The sequence below is a fragment of the Trichomonas vaginalis genome, chromosome IV, assembly GCF_026262505.1.
Source record: "Trichomonas vaginalis G3 chromosome IV, whole genome shotgun sequence".
NCBI lineage: Eukaryota > Parabasalia > Trichomonadida > Trichomonadidae > Trichomonas > Trichomonas vaginalis.
Genome location: NC_067206.1, coordinates 40,100,446 through 40,126,349, shown reverse-complemented (window position 1 = coordinate 40,126,349; position 25,904 = coordinate 40,100,446). Strand labels below are relative to the sequence as shown.

Genomic DNA, 25,904 nt, shown 5'->3' with positions numbered 1-25,904 from the left:
CGTCTTTCATTGTATGTACATAATATCCATCAGGAACCTTACCATCTTTTATATATTCAGTTAACCACTTTTGTTTAGTTGATGCTTTAATGACTTGACTCATTTCTTACTGGATAAATTTTTATGTTTTTTATCTTTTGACGATTTTTTCTTATCCTTATCTTTCTTCTTGTCCTTGTCCTTCTTTGATTTATCCTTCTTCTTGTCCTTGTCCTTCTTGGACTTCTCTGCTGCAGGTGGTGTTGGATTCTGTTTGACTTTAGCACTTGGGTCAGGACCTTGTCTTTGAGACTTAGATATAGATTGTTTAGGAGCTGCTGCTTGTTTAGTTGCTTCAGCTTGTTGTTTAGCTAATTCAGCAGCTTGTTTATCATTCTCTTCTATTTCCTTTGCACCAGTTGCGACTTCATTCTTGAACTTTTGGAGATTCTCAGCAGCATCCATTACCTTATTCGCTCCTTTAAACAATCCATAAAATTTCTGCCATGGTGATACTGAAGGTATATTTCCACCAATTGCTGGAGGAACTGATGCTTCAGGAGTTGGAGATGGTGTTTTGTCTGAATTGAGATGCTTTTCTGCTTCAAGAACTTGTGTAGTATTTTTCTCCAGGTATGCTTTTGCAACCTCCTTAACTTCTGGACGTTCATTATTTACATCCTGTCTTGGTGTTGATGTTTCAGTAGCGTTTTCCTGAGTTACATTAACAACAGGTTGCTCAACTGCTGAAACATTAGCTGCTTCAGTAATGTTATGAGTAGTTGAAACATTTCCTGATATACCTTCTCCTGTTGGAACTCTTGGAGCAATTGTTGTGATGTTCGCCATTGCAGGAGTTGGAGTAGGAGTGTCATCAATCTTTCTGTCAGCTTTCGTCGTTTGCGTTGTAGTATTTGTTGTTTCATTACCATATTTTGATCTTAGTCTGGTAAGCTCTAACTTCATATGTTCTTCAGGATATGCATACTTATTATATTCACCCTTAATATTCTTTTTCCATTCATCGTATTTATCTTCTGCTGATTTCTTAATTGATGCTAGTCCGTTTACAGCCAATTCATCAGTACCGTTATCAGTAGTCTGGTTATATAAAAGATTAGCAGCTGATCTAATTGTGTAATCCGTAAGATTACCAAAACGCTCTATTGTACCTAATGTTGTGTTCTTCAGTTCCTTTCCAATTCCTTGTGCAGCATCTTTGACTAAATCAGCACCCCATGCACCAAATTGTCTCACAGGAGCCGCTATTGATGGTGAAGGAGATGGAGATGGCGATGGAGTTGGTGATGGTGAAGGAGATGGAGATGGTGAAGGAGATGGAGTTGGCGATGGTGTTGCTGCTTTCGCCTTTCTATCAGCTTCTTCCTTAGCCTTTCTATCTGCTTCTTCTTTCGCCTTTCTATCTGCTTCTTCCTTAGCCTTACGAGCTTTTTCTTTCTTCTTAAGCTCCTCTAGTTCTTTACGTTCAGCTTCTTCTTTCGCCTTTCGTTCAGCTTCTTCCTTAGCCTTACGAGCTTTTTCTTTCTTCTTAAGCTCCTCTAGTTCTTTACGTTCAGCTTCTTCTTTCGCCTTTCGTTCAGCTTCTTCCTTAGCCTTACGAGCTTTTTCTTCATAATATTTTGTATACTTATCATCAGCCCAATTACCAAGTGATTTGGCACCTGTTAGTATTCCATTTGCGGTTGATGTTGCTGTTCTTCCGAGCCATCCCCCTACCGCTGAAGCACCATTGCCAATAGCACTACCAGCATTTAAAATTCCACGACCAATCCATATCCCTGGTTTTGCCTTTGTATTAAGAGTAAGAAATTCTTCCTTCCTATCTTCAGGTGTAGGATTTGTAACAGTTCTTACAGTATCAACAACAGTGTCAACACTGGTTCCAATAGCACTACCAACAGCTGTTGCACCAGTTAGAATACCATGGGTAACTAAATCAGTAGCTCTTGAGACAACATTATCACTCGAGGCTTTCTCTGCTGGATAGTTTGATCCTTTGTAAGTTCCTGGACCACCTCTATTTGAAGCTTCTCCTTCAACTATTTTCTTCTCTTCTTGTGCTTGTTCTCTGGCAACACTCAATGCACGTTCTTGTCTTTGAATGTTGTCTTTCTTTAACATGTAACCACCAAGTGTCTGTGGTGGTGTGTTTTTATCTAGTGCAGCATCAATTGCAGCCTTTTCTTTTCGCTTTTCTTCGTCTAACCAATTTTGAATAGATTCTGCATCAGTTGGTTCAGCTGGAGTTGGAGACGGTGTTGGAGCTTTAGTTGGTGTTGGAGACGGTGTCGGAGCTTTAGTCGGAGTTGGAGATGGAGTAGGTGCTTTTGTAGGTGTCGGTGATGGAGTTGGAGATGGAGTTGGAGGTACTGTTGGTTCTGGAGTTGGTTCAACAGTCGGTGAAGGTGTTGGCGCCTTTGTGATTCTTGGAGTTGGCTCTGGTGTTCTAATAGGGGAAGCAGTTGGTGTATTAGCTCTTTTAAGAACCTGTGATCTTTCCGCTTGATTTGAATCAGATACTGGGTTAGTTGTACTAGGATGTGATACAGGAGTTATTTTTGGTGTAGGTGTTGGTTTATTTAATGTTATACCATGACTACTCGACATTGGTGGAGGACCTGCGTGAGCAGTTGGTGTCAGAGTTGGCGTTGGAGCTACTGTAGGAGTTGGCGTTGGAGCTACTGTTGGTTCAGGAGTGGGAGTTGGTGTTGGAGCTACTGTAGGAGTAGGTGTAGGAGTTGGTGTTGGAGTCGACATTTGTTTTAACCTCTCATTATACCAATTCTCCAAATAATAAGCCTCACCCATTAAGTTACTCTGTCTTTGTTTTATAGAAAATTCACCTAACAGTAATTCATCATGAATCATTTTCTGCAGCTTTGTCGTGTTTTCTACTTCCTTTATTAGAACGCTCGATGTATTCGCCAATCCTCTATATTCCTTAATCATCTTATCTAGTTTGTTCATATTTGGTACTTCCTTTTTCTTCTCAGCGTTAATCTCATTAGATCGTTTCTCCAATTCTTCAACTACTTTGTAAAGCTTATTTATCTTGACATGTGATTCCTTTACTTCTCCAGTCCTTGGATCCTTAGGTTCCTTGTATTTAGCTAATTTCGTCTCTATATATCTTCGTTTAGCGTCATATCCAGGATCACTGGTTCGTAAAGGATGCGAAGGTGGACGAAAATAAGGTATGTAGAAATCTGGATCATCATTAATAGAAGAACGTGCTTTAAAGTTACGAACCGCGTCTGTAAAAGGGTCTCTACCACGTGCTGTATATGTTGATGTAATCAAAAAGCCTTCTCTTCTCATTGGGAAATTAATACGACCTTTTTGAACATATTCTTTCTCAAAGTATTGCCTAGCATTGTAATCAAAAGCAAGATCATTATATATATCGCGCAAAAAATCAAATGTATGCTGCTTGAACTTTTGATCGCTAATTATGGTACGAATTATCGGACGTTCATTCTCCCATTTCTTAACTCGTTCATCAATGAGTTTCCTCTCTTGTTCACTCATTTAAACCTCATAAAAATATATTATCTGCGTATAGTGCCACTAATAGCATTAATCCATGGCATGTCTGATAGTACACGTACTGACTGAACTAATGGCTTATGATTGTTCCAAATAGCTCCTCCAATGTATGCGTTATACTTATTGTTGTCAATAGTTTGTTGAGGTTGAACTATAGGTGTTTCAACAGGCTTGTCTCTACTGAAGTCACCACCAAGAGCTTTATTGAATGCTTTAAGATTCTTCGTTAATGCATTATCTTCACCTAATGTAGTTTTTGCAATTCTTTCACCAAGACTACCGATAACACCACCGACTTGACCAACTTGAGGGAAAAGTTTGTTAGCAATGTTAAATCCAGCACCTATTACAAGACCAGGATTTTTTTTCACCATACCCCATCCAGCTTTAACATAATCGCCAAAACCCATTTATTTCTTCTTAAAATAATGTCATCTTTTGTTGCTTAACTTCTTTAAAGTCCGTCTTTCCTGCAACTATATGAACTTCCATATATGAACGAGGTGTTGGTAGCTCTTTGTATTTGTTCCATAACTCTTCCCAATCTTCTGTTGCTCCTGACTGTTCAATCATTGACTGAAAGTCTCTCATAGAATAACCTTGAAAGATAACGAAGTCAGTGCATAGTCTCTTAATGTTTAAACATATATGTCTCCATGTTTGACACATGATGACAACAGTATAGTTATAATGTCTGACCTTAGTGATGAAGTTCGCTAATGGTGAACGTGGGTCATTCAATAAGTCATGACCACCATAATCGTCTAACACTAATAGAGAATTACTGGGATACTTTGTGAAAGGATATTTGTTCAACTTCTTTACAACATATATTGCAATCTTCTTATACTCAAACTTTCCATCAGGTTTCCTTAGTTGATGCTTTGTTAAGATGTGTTCCATCTCCTCTGAAATTTTTTCGAACTTACTTTGAACGAACTCAACAATAGCGTAATACTTTGCTTTCATCTTAACGTTCTTCATTAAATAAGGCATAAGTTCTTTATCATCCTTTTTCAGTACTGGTGCTTTAACTTGACTCATAAATGTCTTCGCTGTTTTATCCATTGTTCCTGATGTTGCTGAGATAACTATTGAGTCATAATATGGAGTATTAGTGAAGCGGTCTGTTATCATTATATGACGAATAACACCATATGTCTTACCTGAACCCATCTTACCGCAGTAGAAATAAACACCATTAGTACAAAATGGATAATCATCAGAAAATGGCATAATGAGTGCATTGTTTAGTTCTTTACTATTCTTACGTGCTCCATCATGAAGAATCTTATCTACTTGATTAATAACTTTCTCCATCTTTTAGTTACATATAAAATGTCTAAATATGATGGATTATACTATGAACATGTTATGAATGATGGCACGATAAGTGGTAATACAGTCTCATATAAATTACCGAGAGACTTCATTGAATATCCTGCGTCAAAAGCTCTTGAGATAAGAAAGATAAGTCTTGAGCATCCAGACTTTGAGTTTCTTGCTATTCCATTAGAAATGACAGATTCATCAAAATCAGTGAAAAAAAGGTTTGACATGAGATATTACATAAAACCCAACATGACTACACAGGAGTTGAATGAAGGTCTTATGGAAAAAATGACTGAGGCAAGTAGAGAATTTGTTGATTGTTACTATGATTCAAATGAAAATAAATTGAATGTATTAAGAAAAGGTACATCACCAATCATAACATTACCTTCATACAGTAGTATAGAAAAAAATGCCTTGAATTATAAATATGACATGTCCCTAGGAGATGTGTTGGATTTCATCACTGCGTTATTAGAAACCACTGAAACAGACACAACATCAAGAAAACCAGAGCTTGTTTGGGAAGATGACCATGGTAGAACATTCACGCAAAAAGTAATTCCATCGAAAGCAAAATTTTTAGACTTATGGGAAAAAAAATATATCTCGCGAATGCATGTATATTATAGTTTTACCATAGCAGATTTCACTGACGAAAATGATAAAGATAAAAAAACATATAAGTACTTTGATGAGCTTTTCATAACTATAGCGAATATCAGGTTTATCCTTGAGCGAAAGGGCAAACCAACATATAAATTTGTCGGTTATCAGATAAAAATAAATCCTCTCCTTGAGCCTTTAGTAACGTTGAGTAATATTGCTCATGATAACAAACAATTTATATGTAATGTGAATGAACAGCTTGTGCCACCAAAATTTTACGATATCACTGGTTATAAAGATGCACTCGTGTTTGAGTTTTATAAGCGCTTTTCATTCAAAAGAGTTGAAGAATCAACTGATGGTCAAAAAAAGGAATATTATGTAAAAGAACCATATGAAATTCCTAAAGACTCTAATATAATGGTTGAACTTATATTAGAGTCTGGTACTCAATCTCAACATAAATAGTTTACGTGACAGAATTTTTTGACACGTAAAGTTTACATTTTAATGGAAGCGAACAACAAAGCTCCTGCTAGTGAATAAAGGTTAGTTTACATATGAACGTTTATTTTTACACATATATGCGTACATATGCGCGCCCGTATGGTGTCAGTTTTCTGTCACTTTTTTCATTGTGTCGGTGACTGTAGCTGTAGGCTACAGGCGACGCACAATGTATACTGTACTACTTTGCCCTCATTTTCCCTGATCTTATTTGCTCTGTTTACTACACACCATTTATGAAGCTTAAAGGATATGGCAAGTATGAAATCAACACAATTTATATTTGCTATCAAGTTTCATCTATTATTGGTTCTCTCCTATGTACCCCAACTCTTAACAGACTTGGCACCCGCTTCACACTTGCATTCTGCTGCGTTTGCAAGTTTGCTTCAACAATCCTCATTCTTCTCTTACAAGATTCAATCTATGCCTACATCAGCAGACTTATCTGGGGATTCTCATATATGCTCACAAAGATCTCCCTCGACAACTGGCTTGTTGATCTTACACAGTCTTATGAACTACAGAATGGTTTTCCAGTTCAGCATTGATCTCATCACAACCTCATCCATTAGTAAGGCCGTTCTCAAGTATGGTGTTTACAAGACCTACACAGTCCTTAACATCTATTATGTTGTTGTTATTCTTCCAATTATATATATCATGTCATTGTTAACATCAGGCAAGAAGGCAGAGAAGAAGACAGAAGAAGCTAAGCAAGAGAAGATAGAAGTACCAATCCAAACAGTCACATTGGTTCTTTACGACACAGTCTATGTTTTCTCAATGGGATTCTTCAAGTCTATGCTTGCCACGAACTTCATCAAACAAGACCTTCCTTTCTCTGTTATCATGTCAACATTCAATGCAATGGGAACACTCGGAACAATTGTTTCAACATTCCTTGAAATGTGGTTCTCAGACTATACCCTCCACAAAGCTATTCTCATCTCTTACGCAGTTGTCTTCTTCTTAGGTTGGGTTCTCTATGACAATGATGCATTCCAATTCCTAACAACAGTCTTATTAGGACTTCTCGATGGCCTTATCACACCTGTTATGGTTACTCTTAGAAAGGAGAATATCCCGGCAAACATCCGTGTCACTGCTCTCTCCTCTGTTCGCACATTCACATCACTCACTGGATTCTTTGTTGCTTCTATCATGAGATATACAAACAGGCAGATCTATTTCTTACTCATTAATCTTCTCTACGGAGTTTGCATAACACTCCCATACTACGAAAGATTCGTTTATAGAAGATTCTTGAACGTCTTCCATATTTGCCAAAAGATTATGCGTCTTGTCTTCAATACAAAGACAGAGTCATCTAATAAGTCAAAGAAGGACTAAGAAATTTCAATATTGCACTATCAGAGATAAATTCAATTATTTTAATTGATCGAACTCATTATATATATAAACTTATCTAACCTATTCTTCTATTTGTTCTACCTTTAATGTTATTTTTTTTAAAAATAAAGAATTTCTATCTATATTATTTTAAATTATTTGTTAAATAGAAGTAATTGAAACCTTATTAATCATTAATCTGATGAGGATACTCTCACACATGTTTTTCAGAAGAAATTCCGTAAATAATGTTGTTATATATAACATTGATAGAAAATCATTGATTTAGATTCTGACTATTTAATAAATATGTGTGACAAACAAAATTCATAGCCCTTAGCAGATTTTATTCTTAAAACAATATTAAAATCTTTTTGTTCAAAAAATACCTTATTTAAAACATTATTTTTCATACAGTCATTAATGAGGCATAATATCTAAGAGGGAAAAAAGTTGATTGGTAAACAAATCAGTAGAAGAGTTTTATTGAAAAGTAATTTACTCATCCTTCTGCTTGATCATCTTGAGGATTTCGGATTCACCAGCATCAATGATAGAGATGACAGAGGAGCGGAAGTATTTACCACAAGCTGTGCCGAGATCAACATTGTCACCATCGAATGGGAGGATATCGCAGCCAGAGAGCATAGCGTAGTACTCAATAAGGGAACGGTGAGCTGGGGCAACGTTTGATGCGAAGATAACAAGCTTAGCCTCGCCATTGCGGAGGGACTGAAGTGTCTTGTCGATACCAAGTTGGTATTTGCCAGACTTTGTGACAAGAGAAAGGGAGTTGATGATTGATTCGCGAGCGCGGCTTAATTTCTTGCGGCCCATAGACAAAAGGACGGCCAAAACCTCTTTTATCGTCTCGCTCTGACATTCATTATTTTCGAGGAAATTTTCACAAGGACTTCAGCTATTGCAAATAAATGTAATCTAATTCGACATATTAGATTCTCTCAAAATTACATTTAAATTTTATCAAATTCATTATTTAACTTTAACTTTGTCATACATATTTTTTTATATGTCTATACTGTCTATACTATATATTACCCTTTTTTTAGTTTAATTTTCAAATCGAAATCATGAAATTGAACAAATTTATGAAGGATCAAGGATTAGCAAAAAATTGTTACAGTGTTAAATGTTATCGTTTTCAGCCTTTTATCAAGATTCAATTATCGAGATATCTAGATTTCTCAATTATTCAATAAGTTATTCTCAAAAATATCCTTAATGCTTGCAGAAATTTAGCAATTTATTAAATAAACATTTACAAATACAAATAAGCATAAATAAAAATGATCTTTCTAGATTGATCATCGAGCCGAACTATATCTAAATATCCTATAGTCGCTGGAGCCATTAAAACTTCGATAAAATCTTGTTCCTTAATCCAATTTCTGATTAATTGTAAAGGAGATTCGTCATTAAAGTCGTATACAAAATGACCACTCTGAACAACAAAAATGTTTTCTAGCGATATATTGGTGTCATTGCTATTAATTAATTTAGTAACGTATTCAGATAATCTATTATCAAGTTGAATTGGTTCTTGTCCAAACTCTATTCTGAATTTGTTTATAACTTGAAAGAGTGTTTGTTGGTTCGCTGGCTCGCCCTTTGCTTTTTTAAATTTAAGAACTTTCGAATGTGGATTTATGGGAGCTTTTGGACCTGTATCTGAATTTCTTCTAACTTTTTTCAGAATGGTTCCGTTTGGGTCCAAGTTAGGATGGATTCCTTGTCGAGTATTCATTTTTACTTCAAGAAAAATAATAATGAATTGAACTCTTTAAGTATAAAATTAATGAATCCCAGAAGTATATCATCTTAAGAAGCTTATTTATAGCTTCTAAAAAAAATATTGAGCAAATATGGAATGAAAGAAAATAGTAATCGATTGCATAATAATATAAACAACAATATTTTACTAATATCAAACAAGAACGTTTTATACCGACTAAAATTGGAAGATCATGAAAATTACAATAAACTTAAATATATTTCTTCATTTAAACTTAGTATCATTAGCTTTTCCCAATTCATGTAGGATTTGTTCGACCTTCCCTCTCTTCATTGCCCTATTTGCATAAACAGCAACCAGAACAACAACGATTGTTACAAAGGATAGCATTACAAACAATATATAATGAGTTTCTTTCTTTACCTTCACTTTTTGTTGGTATTTAATTACATTTATATTTCTTGTTGCATTTTGTCGGAGAAGGGGTTTTCTATTATTATCAAATGTAATATTTACCCCATCTTCGCAATAAATTGCTTCTTCTTCAATATGGTAATTAAATTGAGACCTATTTACAGTAATTATACCTGTTCCATCCGCATAGATGCACTTTCCAATTATATAAGCCATAGATTTTGAAGACTTTATGTGATCCAAAGTTGCATTAAATTTTCCAGTCAAGTAGATGTCGCCGCCGAGCTGTGCAGAGTTTGAAAAGAATATTATATTGAGCAAGGAAATATTTCCATCATACACATAAATCGCTCCACCATTTCCTGAGGAATAGCAACATTCAATTTTGGAATCAATCAATAATATTGATGAATTAAAACCAAATATGCACGATCCATGCATGGCTTGATTCTGTCCGATGTATATTTCGCTTAATTTAAGAGAAGAATCCGTTGCAGAAAATAAACCATAAGTATTATCATTCATTTCTATATAAGAAGATATAAATATCGCTTCTGATTCCATAACAAGATGGATAAATGCCAAAGGAATGTCACTTTTATAAAGAATATAATTTTTGGTGATATGAGATTGAAAACATATAAGAACAGAACGAGCTAGTAGAAATATTGATTGCCCAAGGTTTGTAAATGTAATGTTACAGCATATGATACTAGAATCCAGACAAAACATTGAGACGGATGTTGGAACTCTGGAAATCAGACCAGTAATAATAGAATTGTTTATTTCTATCATGCTCATATTCGAAGAGAGAAGAGAAATGTTGCTTTCAGAGAGCAAAGTTATGAATTGAGAATAAGAAGAAGTGAAAAATGAATTTGTGATAGAAATAAGCTCTTTTTCTGTATGAATATCTTTAGCATATAAACAAAACGTTGTAATTTCTGAGTCAGCAGCTTCAATAAAATGATTTCCGAAGAATTCATAGAGAGAGGAATTGTAAATAGTAGCTGTTGAATTATAAAACGATAGAAATGATCCAGGAGTAACAATGTCTCGGATTGCAGAATTAATAAGGTCTAAATGGGAATTTAACAAACAAATATTCATGTTATGATTAGAAATTATGAGAGAATTCAATATACATAATTGTGATGAAGTTGCTGTTACAAATGATTTCTTTGTTTCAAAGGAAATGTTTTTGATTATTGAATTATTAAGTAAAAGTGCACATGTAGTGAGATCAAAATGAATCTTAATACTATCGAATATGAAATTAGACATTGTTATTTGTCCAAAAACTTGAATATTATAAGTTTTGCCAAGAGATTTTGGTGATAATTTTGTATTGGATCCCAAAACTTGTAATGAAAGCGGCTGAGATATAATTTTACTAAACAGAATATCTGTTTCTTGATCATTGAGCGAATCTGACGTTATTATGATTTTATCTTTCTCCGAAAGATTTGAAAATATAGAAGAAATATGGCAAGGTTCAATCATTGTGCATAGACTTTGATTTTCTGGAGCGTTTGAAAAAATGTAGAAGGTCCTAGAAAAAGAAAGCCCAAGAAAAAACAAAATCATTGATGAATATAAAAATTTTGAATTTGATTTGATAAAGATAGTTATTCAATGCAAACAACAAAAATGACAGTGATTTGGTGTTAATCCTAGAGGGAAATCTTTTTAATTTCAGGAGAAAAAGGAAAAAATGGTACCACTGGGGTTCGAACCCAGGCACCTCGCGGTAATGGGGCTTAAATCCATCGCCTTAGACCACTCGGCCATAGTACCATTCCATTTATTTTTATTTTCCTAAATATTTAATATTATATTTATCCATTGTTATTAAATCTCGTGATTTTAATCGATAGATCTAAAACCAAATCTAATCAAACCACTCTTCTATTAACATTTTGTAGTTTTTCTATTTTACAAATTAAATTTCATTATCTATTCAAATCTCATACTAATTTTGATTTCAATATATGTTGAATACAATTCTTTTTGGAATTTATTTAAAAATCGCTTTCATTTCATCATCTCATGATATATACATAGTTATTACGATGCATCTAATTTCTAAAAAAATTTCAAAAAATCCAAAATCAGAATAAATAAGGATGTAAAACGAAAAAAATTTAGCCCTGGGCGGCCCAAAAGTGACATTTTTAGCCCAAGTTTTTTTTTTCAATGATTGGGAGAGGTATATTAATTTTAACACATAGTATATCTATTTATATCTTTTAGCTATTATTGCCATTTGAAGATAAACGATAACGATTATTAGGGATAATCCCAGCCCAGCCCATATTCAAATTTTGAATGGAATTGAGAGGTGGGCTGGGATCAATCCCAATCCCCAATAATCGTCGAATTAAATATTGATGAATATTATAAATATATTTCAATAGTAGTATATTTTAATCCAATTGAGAGGCTATTAGGTCAGGTAAGTGGGGCTTCCAGGCGCGTTGCGCCCTCTAGCCCATAAGAAATTTTGCCCAAGACCCAAGAGGAGGACCGAACCCCAGCCGACCAGCCGGTGACAAAACCAAAACCGTTGTTATTTACATCATATTAATAGTGTCACTTTTTAAAATGTCACTTTTATGTCGCTTTTCACTAATTATATATGTTTTCATGTTTTGTCACTTTTCTATCACTTTTCGGGTGAAAACATTTTTATTATTATATATAAATGAATTTTACAAAACCGCCGTTACCGTTCTTTGGAAATAAGAGTAGATGTAAAGATATTATATTGAGAGAACTTAAGAAACTACCGAATGGTCTAACATTTGTAGATTTGTTCGGTGGAAGTTTCTATATATCCCATTTATGTCATACAATATTCCCAGACTCAAAGATTATATGCAATGACTTCGACAACTATATGGACCGTCTCAAACATATTCCAGACACAAACAATATATTGAAAGAGTTAAAAGAAAAGATACCTATAGGTAAGATGGAACGTATACCATTAGATAACAAAAATATTGTGAGAGAGGTTTTGAAAAAAGCAGAATATATAGACTGGGATAGTATATCTGCTAGACTATTATATAGTGGTGCTATAAGAGTTCATGACATTGAAACACTTATGTCAAAAGTTTTATATCTTAACTATACAAATGTTTTCAAAGAGGACATAGAAAAATATATTGAGGGTATAGAGTTTGTGAGATGTCATTGGACAGAGTTGTATGAAAAATATAAAGACAAGGAAAATGTTTTCTTTATAGTGGACCCGCAGTTAGTATCCCTAAGTTGCGTACTGTGGCACTGCGCGCCTCCGTACACCACTTAACAGTTTTGACACTTTACGAAACCGGTAACGTATATTTTACAACACAACCATAACGCCAACTTAACCTTAAATATTTACAAAACCGTCTGACACATAAACGACTTCACTAACGACTTCACTACCGTCCTCACTAAATAAAAAATAACCTATTTTTATTTTTTTTTAATTTTTTATTTCATTACAAAGACATGTCTGACTACATTTACTATGACTCTTTCCCAGAACGTTTCCGTGAACTATTCAAAACCCAAGTAAAACTGAGAAACATGCATTTTAACAAAGATAGACCCATTGACGATGAAAGAAACCCTGAATATATTACAATCCCATATGACGCAAAGTTCATTGCATACATTCCTTATGGTCGCAGAGGAACGAAAACTATTTCAACAAAGAACAAAAATTATTTCTGGAGCGATGAAGAAAATTGCCTTATCTACATAAATGCATACTTAAATAAAGCTACATATTGTACAAAAGAAGGTTGGACTGGATTTGAGCTCTACATATACGACGACGATGGAAACAGACGTTGTGTATACCCATACGATAATATGTACCATTGTTTTCATCAAGCATTAAACGAATACATAGTCAGTAAGGGTCTCATTCCTGCTGAGTAGAAATGTTATATTTTTGTTCTGTCATTTATAAAAAAAATAAACTTAAAAATAAATGATATCACCACCCTCACACGTATGAAAACATAGCACAAAAATAAATTTAGGTGAAGTGGTGAGATCTCACCTCTTTTTTCACCTGTTTTTTCACCCTGTTGAATTCATTGCTTTATAACTCTCTTCCTTGGTTTCTTTTTAGTTGCTTTCTTCACGTCTGTCTCCAACTTGACTATCTTTCTTCTTCGTCCGTAATGATACCAGTTACTTCCACCAGTCAATGGGTCAAATGGTCGTTCATAAGGGTTTCCATACATTCCATAGGACCATACGGAAGAACTACTGGTGGAGAAGAAACATTTTCTTTAGTTCCATCGACTCTATTTAAATGCATTGTTTCACCTTTCATCTGGTCATTAAAGTCTTTTGCGTGTTTTGCAAACGCATCGTCCTTTCCTAAAGCATTTTCTGACTCAGTCGCAACCAAATTGGATGCTTTATTTATGAGCCCTATTTTATTTAATCTTAACTTCTTTGCAACCCAGCCTCCAATCTTCCCTTTATTTGCATCTAATGTCTTCGAAACCCTTCCTCCACTCATTTTATTTACTGCGTCATAAGCTCCAAGTGCTTTTGCTCCAAATACTAATGCTTTTGTTCCCATTGCGCCTAAAGCTGCCCAAGCTACCATTTACACCATATTAAAATCATCTCTCTTCAATATTATCTCATAAAAGTTCTCGTTACTGGAGAAAGTCAATGAAACATAAGCGTTCTCACGGGCTTCGCCCTCACCGCTTTGCGGTCTATCTAACTTCTTTCTTATATCATCTATACGCTTCAAAATGTCTGAACAATTGCTAACATCTTCTACAACAGTTATTTCATCATGAATGACCTTCAAGAACAAGCTCATTTAATATGCTATTAAAATCATCTCAATAATGAGTCCATCCTTTCCGTCTTTGGTAGCACAACATCTTTCATTGAAGAAGGTTCGACAAGTCTTATGTTAAACTTACTGACAAAGTTTGTTATACTATAATGCTTCGGCGGCGAATACATGTAGTTTGAAAGACATAATATAGATTCTTCAGCAAATTCACTTATACTGGATTTTATAACAATGTTCTCACGAGACCAAATACCACCAATTGACAATCTTGTAAGCAATCCTGCTGAACCTTCTACTGTAAACGTCGATGGTAACATTCCACGAAGGTCATCTATTGACATCGTTGAGTCACTGTATTTAAATATTTTCTTAAAGCAATCGTCATTATCTAACCATGCAATAGCTTTGAAGTTTTCATTCGAATATACATCTGCTTCATTAAATGTAAAACCTGACTTCTTTGCAGAGACGATTTAAAATCTATTGATTTGTTTCAAAATTATATGCTATGGTAACTTCTGAAGGTAATGGATGCCCTTCCGCAGTCAGTTGTTCTCTCACTACCGTTTGAAGCTTTGTATTAAAAACTTTCATGTCATCTCCTGTATCTAAGTTCACATACACAGCAACAGGGAAACTATCTTGCTTCTTTGTTTCATCATTATACCTCAAAACATTAAAGTTCTTCAATAATATTGTTCTTCCTGCTGGAATACTTCGAACCTGTCTGATTTCAATAGCTTTCTCACCTCCTACATACTCTACCCAGTGTCTTGGATATTCATAAGTATACTGACTTTCTTGAATTTTGGTAGGTTTCATCATAACGTGTTCATAGTATATCTTTATACTCTTGTCAGTTAGACTCGGTGCTATGTTCTGAATATTTCTGACTTGCATTTTTAATGGAGATAAAATGAAGCATTTAATACATGACGTAGATGAAGACATGAATGAAACTACAGACAAACTTAACTCTTCTCTTATTCTTCCTTTCAGCAAAGATTATGAGTTCTGTTCAAATGGTGTGTATTTCTATTGTGGAAAGATGGGTTCAGGTAAGACATTTAACCTCATTCGTCATATACTCATAACAGAACGTTTAGGAAATGACTCATATTATGACCAAATCATTATATCAGCAACTTCAGACTCTATGGACTCAACAGCGAAAACATTTATGTCAAAAGTTCAAGCCTCTGTCGTTAAAGTTCCAGACAGTGAACTCATTGAATTTCTTCAACGTTACATTCGACGTAAGAGGAAATATTATGCCATCGTTGAATTTATACAGTCAGGAATGCAAAAGACTTCAGAAGAGATGGAAAGAATTATTGACAAACACCACTTACGTCAATACTCAGGAGTTTACGATATGAAACGACTTACAAACTACATTCTGTCAAAACTTTCAAAATACCCCTTCAAAAAGTATCCTTCAAACACTCTGCTCGTTTGTGACGACTTCGCCGGAAAAGGTTTAGTGTCAAAACCAGACTCACCATTAGCTAACATCATTACTAAAGTCAGACATTACCACTTAACTGTAGCAATACTTATGCAAACATGGAGGTTTTTAGCTTTAAACATAAAACGTCTCATAACTGACTTCGTTATCTTTCAAGGTTTCTCACGTTATGATATTGAACTCATTTGGAAACAGTCAGGTATAACATTACCTTTTGAAGAAATTTGGGAAGCATATAAGTCTCTCATCTCTCCTCGTTCATACCTTGAGATTCATATCATGACTAATACCATTAAAGTCAAAAATATTCCATGGGAACGACCAACATTGTTTTAAAGTTTAACCTTCAATTGACTGATGGTAAACAAATTCCATGCATCTCTGTCGCCATTTCTGTTAATATTTTTGCTGTCATTCATATCATCCACTTCCCCATCCGTTAGCTTTTGAGGATATGCGTTAGAATAGCTGTTCTTAAATGAAGGCTTTTCACCTTTGAGAGCATAAACTCTATAACTTTCTGCATACTTTATGTTTGAACCTCCTGAGCCATCATTGACATAAATTTTTATAGGCTTCCACCCTTTGTTCATATTCCTGCTTCTTCCCTTAGCTCTTTTGTTCAGTAGTTCTACATCTTTATACACAGCACCTGTCTCAGTGAATTCAACAATATTTTCATTCGTTAGCTTTACATTCAAACCCTTGTCGAGTATATTGTTCATTTCATACATATAAAAGGTTTTTATTCTATATGAAATGAGAAGCAAATCCATCTTAGCTGGTGCCGTTAATGTTCCAATTGAACCAACATCAAATGTTGACTCACGAACGACAAACAATATTGTCATAAAGAACTATAGTTCAGAGTGTTTGAAAGAAAAAGAACCAGAGCTGAAATCCGTGAATTTAAACTCAGCTTCAAACGCTAACGCTACATCAGATGTTAAGTTAGAGTATCCACCACTGGACCAAATTCTTTCAAGAGAAGCCAACGACAACCTTACACAAATGTTCAAACAAATCCTTCAGATAACGTAGACCATTACCTTCTTCAGTTATACCAAACAATTTTACTCAAAGACGATAAGAAGCTTTTGACAAATCTTATAAGCAAGAACCAAATAATTCTAACAAAGGAGGACCTTGAAAATGTTATTCACGAATAACAGGAAACAATGTGTCATTGACTATCTCGACCCTGAAATCGAATGCTGTGGTCAAACTCCACTATTCATGAAAATAGGTAACATCCGCATCATTGAAACACCAGGAACTACAGGAGTTGAGTTTAAGTATAAATATTCGAACGAGTATACAAAACTTTCAACAGAATATAAACTTTGTTTGAAATATGTTTTAGTAAATTAAAGCAATTTGTAATATCTATCCAAAACTTCTTCAACAGTATCGAACTCATCTTCATAATGCAAACCTAATCTTATTGACTTGGTGCAGTTTTCACTAACACAATATTTTTCTGTTCTCTTGACTGACATAACTAATTCATTTGTTTCATCAAACAGCAACAACCAAAGTTCATGACCTAATACATAACATTCATACTTTATATTTTTAGCTCTGAGTTCTCTTGTAAGCTGTTGCATTTAATATTTTCTAAAAAGTCAACTTCAACAGTCATTCGCACTGGTGCCTTCAGTTCTACAGGCTCTCCTTGAAAGTCAACAAGTCTGAATTGCATGTCTTTCAAATTATGAGGACTAATGCGAACCCATTTACCTAAATGAGTTGCTATGACAGGAACGTTTGGAATGAACATTGAATTGACTGCATAACAGAAGGATTTATATTCTACTGAACCTTTACTATTAACTCCTGAAATGCCTGTGACATTAGCTATTTTAGACTCAATGTATAAACAATTACCATAACATACGTATGGAACAGATTTCATCTCAATCGTTTTGTCAACACTTTTCAAAGGAAATGTCATATGGTATGCACCCAAAAGAAGTTGTACTCTATGACTCATTCTTGGTATCTTAAACTCCTTCGCATAACTGAACTTCAAAACTCCTGCAATAAGTTTAACATTCATTAAGTTTTCTCGTTATCCTTGTTTATTGTAGTATTTATGAGAGCATTTAACACTCCAGCTAATGTTTCCATCTTATATTCTACATTATTGTGAAATCTTATTTCGTGCTTCTTTCCATCTATTTCAATCTCCATGAAATCTGTTTCATCTGTTATAACGAATGAAGCGATAGTATTGAAGTCAACCATTCTGAATGCAAGCGCCTCATTCTGTAGACCTAAGTTTGTTTGTAGCTTTACTGTCCCGTATTCGTTTGGGTCTGTACTTTGCAAATAGAACAACATTTTATTCTCATTAAAATATGAGTATAGCTGCATATGCGTATGAAGCTGACAGAGCTAAACGTTTATATTTTGGTCAATACTCTCTCACACTTACTGACAAATATATTGTTATCACTGATGGAAATACTGAGAAATACATAACATGGAAGGACTATGAAAAGTTTGACCCTATTTTAACTCCATGTACTATGCCATTTATAAAGGACGGTGAAATTATTGAAAAAGATAATACAACCGTATATAGGTCTGTTTATGAAGCATTAGAATATATGTTGAATCATAACCCAAAAAGATTTGACCCAAGCACTACACCATGTGCAATGCCTTTTATTAAGGACGGTGAAATCGTAAGAGTTCCGGATTCAACGGTTTACACAGCTGTTCAAAACAGTTTACAAAACATTTTAGCGAATATCTTTAATTCAGAAACTACAGAAATAAAATTACCATATATAACAGATGCTAAAGAAATTAAATCAAAAACGACAACATTATTTACGTCACTTAATGATTTAATGACTTATATCATTAATATTCCTGCACCAACTACAGCATTTGATCCAAACTCGACGGTTTGCAGTGTACCTTTCATAAATGACAGTTCATTAATTGCTTTAAGGGATTCGACAGTAAATGAATCATTAAAGGCGTCATTAATGAAAATCATTGATTTTAACTCATTCACGAATACATATAATTCATTCATTAATGTTTCATATGCTTCTAAAGAAGGTGAGCCAAAAACTATCGATAAAGCGGTGTATGAAATAAAAGCATCAACGACGAAATTGAATTCGTTAACTTTTGACGGTGATAGTTTCGTTAATGACATAACATCGGGGAAAACAATTTTAACGAAAGAATATTTAAAATCTCATGTTAGTGAGTTCGTTGAAATTGAAAAAGAAGGTGGAATTAAGTTCGATCCACTGAATTTCATTTTCAGCTTAGCGAATGCGGGTGTTAGTTTCGCTGAATGGACAACTATACAGAGTGAAATAAATGCAATATGGACGTTTTTGGGGTCAAAAGCGGGAATGGGTGAGCTTGTAAATGCTGCAAGAACATTAGGTGAAACAGGAAATTTTGTAGATGGTTTTAAAAGACTTGTTTCAAATGTTTTAACAAACACAAAGAAATTATTTAGATATACCGTACATAACGGACGGATTTTCGAACAGATAGCAACAAACCCTCCGGTTATGGCTGCGTTGATGATGGTTAGAGATATAAAACCACGTAACGACGGGAACGAAGAACATGAACAACAGGATACTGGTCGGGTTATTCGAGACATTAAAAACGTGTATCCTGAAGTTATTGATTTATTTAGAGGAGTTAATGATTCAATTTCAAAACATTCTATAACCCTCGATGAAGAGAATAAATTAACAGATTATATATTCGTCATTATTGCAGAATTAATGAAGAGAATAAATGAAAAAGGAATTGGTGATATCATTAATGTCAGCGATGTAATGATGAAAAGAAATTTTGACTCATTATTTACAAAACCGAAAACAGAATATAGTCTTTATGACGTAATTACCGAATTAATGAAAAAGATTAATGATAATAAGAGTTCTGGCGGAAGAGTTGAATTAGAAGTGAATGATGTTAATGAGAAATTAGCCGAAAAAGCAGACAAAAATGAGCTTTTAGCTCTGAGTGATAAAGTCAAGAACCACGTTCATTATATAACTTCAACTTCAGACGAACAGATTATAACGGACTACCATGGATATTTAACACGAAGTGATGAAGCGAAGACAAAAAATGTTAATGAAAGAAGATATAAATACATTCGTGCTAAAGGTTATGACATAAGCTGTACTGTACAGTATGATGTAGCTAAAGCACCAGAAGCATTTGGTTATACCGGTGAAATTTATGCCTCTACTTTCAATGTTAACGGTGTATTAGTTGAACCAAGATTTACTTTGAGAGTTAAGGCAAAAATAACGTTTGAAGATGCTATTAAAAGTAAAGCTGACAAAGTTGAACTCGAAGCAATGAACAAAGTTTTGAAATCTCATAAACACAATCTCCGATATAAATGAACTTCAAGCTACATTAAATAGTAAAGCTGACAAGAACCATACACATGAATCCTTCACTACTGTTAGAGCAGACGACATAATATTGAACTATACCCTTGGTTCAAGTGCACCTTTAGAGAATCCAGTACAAGCGTAAAAGATACACTAAACAATTTAGATAACAGTTGCAGGAATATGAAGATCATGCCAGAAACTTTGAAGCATATGAACTACCAGCAATGTTAGATAAGAAAGCTGACAAAACTTATGTAGATGAAAATTATGCAAAGAAGTCGGAAGTAAATGCTGCGCTTAATGGAAAAGCCGACAAGAACCATACACATGAAGAATTTCAAACAATCAAGATTAAAGAAATTAAAGCATGCATCGAAATAGTAACAAAAACAGGAAGAAACGGTGCAACTGTACAAGAACAAAGAATTTATCCTCCTACTTTTCCTAATGGTTTAATAACAAACAATATAAATATTGAAGATGGCAATAAAGTTATAAACGTTAAACATGAACTTCAAACAATGAAGGCCCAGATTCTTCAAACATTATATCCTGTTGGCTCTATTTATACGTCAATGAATTCAACAAATCCAGCAAGTGTTTTAGGTTTTGGTACGTGGGAACAGATTGTAGACAAATTCTTATACTGTGCTAACTCTTCAAAGCAAACAGGGGGTTCGAAGAAAATTAAAGAAGCAAACCTTCCACCGCACACTCATACGGGAACTACAAACACAACAGGTAATCATTCACATTCAATAACAAAAAGAGGTTATAGAAATCTTGCAGCAGGTTCGGATAGACAGGGAATGGATAGATATGATATTTCAAGCGACCCAGTAGATTCAAGCGCAGGTATTTTCTGTGGAACCACAGGAAATCATTCACACACTTTCACAACAAATCCAACAGGCTCGGGTGAAGATTATATGCCACCATTTATGACTGTATTCGCATGGTACCGCGTTCAATGAACGCGCTTGAGCCTAGAATAAAATCTTTAACTTTACATAAATGAGCTTGAAAGAAGTATTCGAACAACATCCATGGAGGTCATTTAAGAAGTTCAATGAAGCAGCAAAAAGTTGGGGATTTACTAACAGAGCTGAAGTGAAAAGGTTCTTTGACAAAAATGTTGTACATCAAACAAAAATAAACCCTTACGACTACTTTTTACCAATTTACTCCAACACTCCTGACGCATACCAATTTGACACTCTCATTCAAAGCAGAAAAGGAGGACATAAACCATTCCTCATCTTCATTAATGTTAACACTCGCAAAGCATATGCATATCCAATGAAAAATAAAGGAACTCGTGAAGTGTTAAGAGTTTTACAAAAGTTTGTAGCAGAACATAGCCCAAGTACTTTAACATCAGACCAAGACAGTGCATACCTCAGCAATGAAATCACAGATTTTCTCATTAAGCATAACATAACTCACTACACTACTGAAGACCATAACCATAACATACTCGGCATCATAAACCGCTTCATAAGAACGCTCAGAGATTTAAATCAAGAGCGAGACTTTACCGAAGAAACAATGAAACATTTCATCGAAGTTTACAATTCCTCAACACATTCTACAACAGGGCATACACCAAATTCAATGACACAACAACAAGAAGAAAAGTATATACAAAAGCAACGAAGCCAAACACAAAATATCAGAAATTCAACACAATTTACCCTCATTTCTGGTACAAAAGTTCGTGTAGTTCTTGACGACAAGCCGTTGACAAAGAAACGTTTAAGGTTAAGTAGAAACTATTATATCGTAGACTCTACGCAAGGTAATGGATATCTTATAAAAGCTGCTGACGACTCTATTGCGTTTTACCCTCGTCACAAATTAGTCGAAAGTAATAATGGCAAACTTGCTGAAACCATTGACGAAGCAAAGCGAGGAGTGGTTATTGAAATACTTGGCTACAACATAAACGATGACACTTATAAAGTAAGATATGAAGGAGGCGTTGAAGATGTTATACCATCTAAGAACTTGAGAGAGTCAAAGCCAACACATCTGGGACCATTAGAGCGGGAGTACTGGAAAGACAAAAATAAGCCAGAAAGAATAAGAAAATTCTTCTAAACTTTTTCATTAGATGTAAATCAGACATGAATGAGAACAGTCATGTATTATTAATGGTACCATTTATTTTAACATAAATTTACACCAAAAATATATTTTAGGTGAAGAGGTGAGATCTCACCTTTTTTTTCACCTCTTTTTTCACCTCTTTTTTTCACCTCTTTTTTCACCTAATTTTTCACCCTCACCGCTTAGCGGCTCAGATTGCTTTAGCTTTCTCGTGAATTTTCATGAATTTCCTTAAGATAGAAAAATAACGCTAATTTTATTTTTATTTATTTTTTTATTTTGTATAAAAGATATGATTTCAACAATCGGCACAACAACAATTCAAACAACTACAGCACCAAACTCGCTAGTCATGAATCCTACGTCAATGTTGGTAGAGATGAAAAGCTTTATTCCTTCTTCATATACTTTTGAAACAGAAATCCAGAAGATAAAGCAAGAACTTTTAACAAGTAATTTAGACTGTAGTGCGAAAGATGAAACAAATGAACAGTATCTTTATGAAATGCAGGACATTATTGACCATTTACCCAAATTGCCTGAAATCCAACAGCAAAAACTAACTATTCCTGAATTCGACGAAATAGAAGTGAAACCAACTGACTCAGTAGAAATAAAGAAATTCATACGTAAAGTAAATTATGAGTTTCTAGGATATCATTGCAACCATAAAGTTATGGACAAAGATTGCGACATGGTTTATAAAAATATTTCTGACATATATAAATCGGTGGAGTTTAAGACATACGATAACTTTGTTTCATTAGTTGCAAAATGTGTTTGGGAAATAAGAGATAAAGATAGAAGAGGTAAGGTATGGCATGAACAGTTAAAACCAGCAGCTTTTGAGTTAAAGAAAACCATTGACGCCTTAGTTGTTCTAGCTGGTTTTATTTCAATGTATAACGCAAAAATGAATCCGCAATGTTCAAAATGTAAAGCAGCAATAAGAAAATATAACTATTCAGTCAAAGAGATAGAAAGAATGCGAAACGACTATGCAGACTTAAAGAAAGAAGCAGAAAAGCCAGCAGAAGATAAAATGGATATGTTGACATTTCTGAACAAAAACTATCCAACTGCAGAAGATTTCCTTCTGTCTGACGTCAAGAAGAAATATAAAGAGACTTTCGGCATGATTAAAACATTCGATGTACTAAAAGAAGAAATTGAAGCTACAAAATTGTTTAGGATTTCAAATATACATCGTACAATTCATGTAAAACGCTTGTGAAAAAAGAGGTGAAAAAAGAGGTGAAAAATTAGGTGAAAAAAAGGTGAGATCTCACCTCTTCACCTAAAAATTATTTTTATTGAATTCAGCACAAAAATAATGAATTTCATTAGTTAGAAAAATAACGCTAATTTTATTTTTATTTATTTTTTTATTTTGTATGTAAAGACAGTAATGACAAACATTGAGTTTGAAACAGTTAGAAAGATAGACAATGACACCAAAGTGGTTAGAATAGGTGATTTAAACGTAAGAAACTCAAAGAAATACAACAAATATTCTTTGTCAGACATTATATCTCCATCTGGAAAGAAAACAAACGACTGGGTTAGAAATGCTTCAACTCAGAAAATTTTGACAAGAAATCCTGAGCTTATGATATCAGTAGCATTTCATGGAACAAGAGCATATCTTATAGACAAAAGTCTTATACCAATAGTTTTGTTATGGATTGACCCAGTTGTTGGATATAACTTCATAACATATGGTTCATTCGATACGGAACGTTGCAGTGAAGGCTTACTTTACATCGTTCAGAAACCGAAGGACTTCAACACAAAAAGATATAAGATAGGAAGAACATATAATATAACTCAAAGATATGACAGTACAGTCAATAGAGTCAAGGTTGTGTTTGTTAATGATATGAGAGCTGCAGAAACAGAACTACTTGAAAAGTTTGAGAAAATGTATGGTGCTCCCACGAAAGGTAAAGAAACGTTTGAAGTAGATGAGATAGATAAAGCTATAAAATTATTTGACGAAGTTGCTGAAAAATACATGTAAAGCGTTTATTTTTGGTCTTTTGTGAAAGTCAGAAAATAAAGTTAGTTTTATTTTTATTTATTTTTTTATCTTGTATGTAAAGACAGTAATGTCAACATCAGAGAACACAACAACTGCTATCGTTCATGAAGCCATTAATGAAGAATACGAGTACATACAATATAACAAACAACTTCGCCTCATTCGTTCGGTCAAAGATGACATGTACCAAATGCAAAGTATAATGAATGCTCTTCGTTCTACAAAGCAAGCATATCATTGGTTTGAAAACCAACAGACAAAAGAACTTTTAGAAGAATTTCCTCATATGATTGCTTCCCTCGGAAAACCGAGAGAAGAGATTCCGTATGAAAATCGCAAGAATTTGGCTCCTGGTTTGAAAGGTTATTATGTTCATAGACTTTTAGTAAACGCTGTAGCAATATGGGCTTCACCTCGTTATGCTTGTTATATTTTCATGATGGTAGATGAACTATATAAAGCAGAACGTGGAGAGATGGAAAAGAAACTTCATGCAAAAGATGAAGTCATTGAATCCAAAGACAAAAGCATACAGAAAAGAATACCGCGTTCGGTACCAAAAGGAAAGGAAAAGAGTTATAAGTATATGATATATACTGAAGAGTTGGAGAAAGAAGAAGATAAAGATGTGGTTATGTTGCATTTAGTCAGAAGAAACAACAAAAGCTTTTACGACTTAGCTAAAATATATAAATCTGACAGAAACTGGTTCTATCGTGAAAACTTACCGATTTCAATGACTCCGAATGAGCAAATAAAGGAAATTGTCAAAAATACTCTTCCTCAAACACACTATGACATCAAAGGTTGCACAATACTTACATTCAAAGAAGACTTAACATTACTGAAGGAAAAAATAACAGAATATTTCGATAACTTCAAAGAGGAAGAATAAAGTCACGACAACATTAACGAAGAAGTCACGACAACATTAACGAAGAGAGAATGAGGTGAAGAAAGAGGTGAAAAAACGGGTGAGATCTCACCTCTTCACCAAAATATATTTTTGCTTAAATAGCTTCAGGGTCTATTTCTTCAACCATTTCACTTCCTTCGTCAATGTCAATAGAAGCTTCTTCAACCTTTGGTAAGAATTTCTGTATAACATCTTTGTTCGTTATTGTCTTCAGAGATGAAGGATAATATTTCACATTTGTTTCACCCTTCTTATATTCTTTCTGTTCGGAAAGATTTAAAGCAATACTGAAGAAGTCAATATTAGAGTTCTTTATAACAGTATAATGAGTATCTTTGACATTCACGAAGAAACCCTTTTGTTTCAAAACTACTGCTAACTCTTGTGAAGTATAACGTTTGCGGTCAATGACGATAGCTAATGGTCTGACATACTGACCAAACTTAGATTCTTTCACAAACTTCTTGTTAAAGATAACATTAACATTTGAAGCATTATTGAACTCATTCTTGATGGCAGTAGCGAGAGCATTGTATGAAAAGAACTTGCAATCTTGCATGTGTTTCATTAAAATAAAAATATTAAATTATTTTGAAAAATAACTTAAAAAATCTAATCTAATTTTTTCAAA

The 25,904-nt window shown here is 34.1% G+C and overlaps 13 protein-coding genes, 1 non-coding gene and 3 pseudogenes across 17 annotated transcripts, besides 3 other annotated features; 9 read left to right on the top strand and 8 right to left on the bottom strand.

The window, feature by feature from the left end:
- Positions 1–2,215: 2,215 nt before the first annotated feature.
- Positions 2,216–6,177: a mobile genetic element.
- On the bottom strand, positions 4,434–4,866 carry TVAGG3_0254220 (uncharacterized protein; the record flags this gene model as incomplete). The annotated part of the gene is made up of 1 exon (XM_051228157.1): positions 4,434–4,866. A coding segment is annotated over one exon (433 nt), but the record flags the coding sequence as incomplete, so codon positions are not given.
- Positions 4,885–5,955, top strand: TVAGG3_0254210 (uncharacterized protein; the record flags this gene model as incomplete). The annotated part of the gene is made up of 1 exon (XM_001330546.1): positions 4,885–5,955. One exon carries the CDS (start codon positions 4,885–4,887, stop codon positions 5,953–5,955), a length of 1,071 nt encoding a protein of 356 aa, XP_001330582.1.
- A 69-nt stretch (positions 6,178–6,246) lies between the features above and the next one.
- On the top strand, positions 6,247–7,347 carry TVAGG3_0254190 (SAM (S-adenosyl methionine) transporter family; the record flags this gene model as incomplete). Its single annotated transcript, XM_001330547.1, has 1 exon — positions 6,247–7,347. The coding sequence occupies one exon, from the start codon at positions 6,247–6,249 to the stop codon at positions 7,345–7,347; it is 1,101 nt and encodes a 366-aa protein (XP_001330583.1).
- Positions 7,348–7,631: 284 nt separating this feature from the next.
- On the bottom strand, positions 7,632–8,265 carry TVAGG3_0254180 (structural constituent of ribosome; the record flags this gene model as incomplete). Its single annotated transcript, XM_001330548.2, has 1 exon — positions 7,846–8,184. One exon carries the CDS (start codon positions 8,182–8,184, stop codon positions 7,846–7,848), a length of 339 nt encoding a protein of 112 aa, XP_001330584.1.
- Positions 8,266–8,626: 361 nt separating this feature from the next.
- TVAGG3_0254170 (uncharacterized protein) lies at positions 8,627–9,112 on the bottom strand (the record flags this gene model as incomplete). The annotated part of the gene is made up of 1 exon (XM_001330549.1): positions 8,627–9,112. The coding sequence occupies one exon, from the start codon at positions 9,110–9,112 to the stop codon at positions 8,627–8,629; it is 486 nt and encodes a 161-aa protein (XP_001330585.1).
- Positions 9,113–9,364: 252 nt separating this feature from the next.
- Positions 9,365–10,039, bottom strand: TVAGG3_0254160 (uncharacterized protein; the record flags this gene model as incomplete). Its single annotated transcript, XM_001330550.1, has 1 exon — positions 9,365–10,039. The coding sequence occupies one exon, from the start codon at positions 10,037–10,039 to the stop codon at positions 9,365–9,367; it is 675 nt and encodes a 224-aa protein (XP_001330586.1).
- A 1,190-nt stretch (positions 10,040–11,229) lies between these two features.
- TVAGG3_0254150 lies at positions 11,230–11,311 on the bottom strand. The gene has a single exon. It is a non-coding gene; the product is annotated as a tRNA-Leu (tRNA).
- Positions 11,312–12,774: 1,463 nt separating this feature from the next.
- Positions 12,775–25,904: part of a mobile genetic element that runs on past the window's edge.
- TVAGG3_0254140 (uncharacterized protein) lies at positions 13,019–13,453 on the top strand (the record flags this gene model as incomplete). Its single annotated transcript, XM_001330551.1, has 1 exon — positions 13,019–13,453. One exon carries the CDS (start codon positions 13,019–13,021, stop codon positions 13,451–13,453), a length of 435 nt encoding a protein of 144 aa, XP_001330587.1.
- Positions 13,454–13,636: a terminal%2Cinverted (terminal inverted repeat of Maverick-2 transposon ID:TVAGG3_0253970).
- On the bottom strand, positions 14,367–15,242 carry TVAGG3_0254130 (annotated as a pseudogene). Its single transcript has one exon. A coding segment is annotated over exon 1 (876 nt).
- Positions 15,292–16,146, top strand: TVAGG3_0254120 (protein of unknown function, DUF4106 family; the record flags this gene model as incomplete). The annotated part of the gene is made up of 1 exon (XM_051228156.1): positions 15,292–16,146. The coding sequence occupies one exon, from the start codon at positions 15,292–15,294 to the stop codon at positions 16,144–16,146; it is 855 nt and encodes a 284-aa protein (XP_051113142.1).
- Positions 16,570–17,181, top strand: TVAGG3_0254110 (annotated as a pseudogene). The gene has a single exon. A coding segment is annotated over exon 1 (612 nt).
- TVAGG3_0254100 lies at positions 17,378–18,153 on the bottom strand (annotated as a pseudogene). Its single transcript has one exon. A coding segment is annotated over exon 1 (776 nt).
- Positions 21,222–22,307, top strand: TVAGG3_0254090 (integrase core domain containing protein family; the record flags this gene model as incomplete). The annotated part of the gene is made up of 1 exon (XM_051228155.1): positions 21,222–22,307. The coding sequence occupies one exon, from the start codon at positions 21,222–21,224 to the stop codon at positions 22,305–22,307; it is 1,086 nt and encodes a 361-aa protein (XP_051113141.1).
- Positions 22,609–23,116, top strand: TVAGG3_0254080 (organellar and viral DNA polymerase type B; the record flags this gene model as incomplete). The annotated part of the gene is made up of 1 exon (XM_001330554.1): positions 22,609–23,116. A coding segment is annotated over one exon (508 nt), but the record flags the coding sequence as incomplete, so codon positions are not given.
- On the top strand, positions 23,926–24,336 carry TVAGG3_0254070 (organellar and viral DNA polymerase type B; the record flags this gene model as incomplete). Its single annotated transcript, XM_051228154.1, has 1 exon — positions 23,926–24,336. One exon carries the CDS (start codon positions 23,926–23,928, stop codon positions 24,334–24,336), a length of 411 nt encoding a protein of 136 aa, XP_051113140.1.
- TVAGG3_0254060 (uncharacterized protein) lies at positions 24,797–25,252 on the top strand (the record flags this gene model as incomplete). The annotated part of the gene is made up of 1 exon (XM_051228153.1): positions 24,797–25,252. The coding sequence occupies one exon, from the start codon at positions 24,797–24,799 to the stop codon at positions 25,250–25,252; it is 456 nt and encodes a 151-aa protein (XP_051113139.1).
- TVAGG3_0254050 (uncharacterized protein) lies at positions 25,368–25,841 on the bottom strand (the record flags this gene model as incomplete). Its single annotated transcript, XM_051228152.1, has 1 exon — positions 25,368–25,841. One exon carries the CDS (start codon positions 25,839–25,841, stop codon positions 25,368–25,370), a length of 474 nt encoding a protein of 157 aa, XP_051113138.1.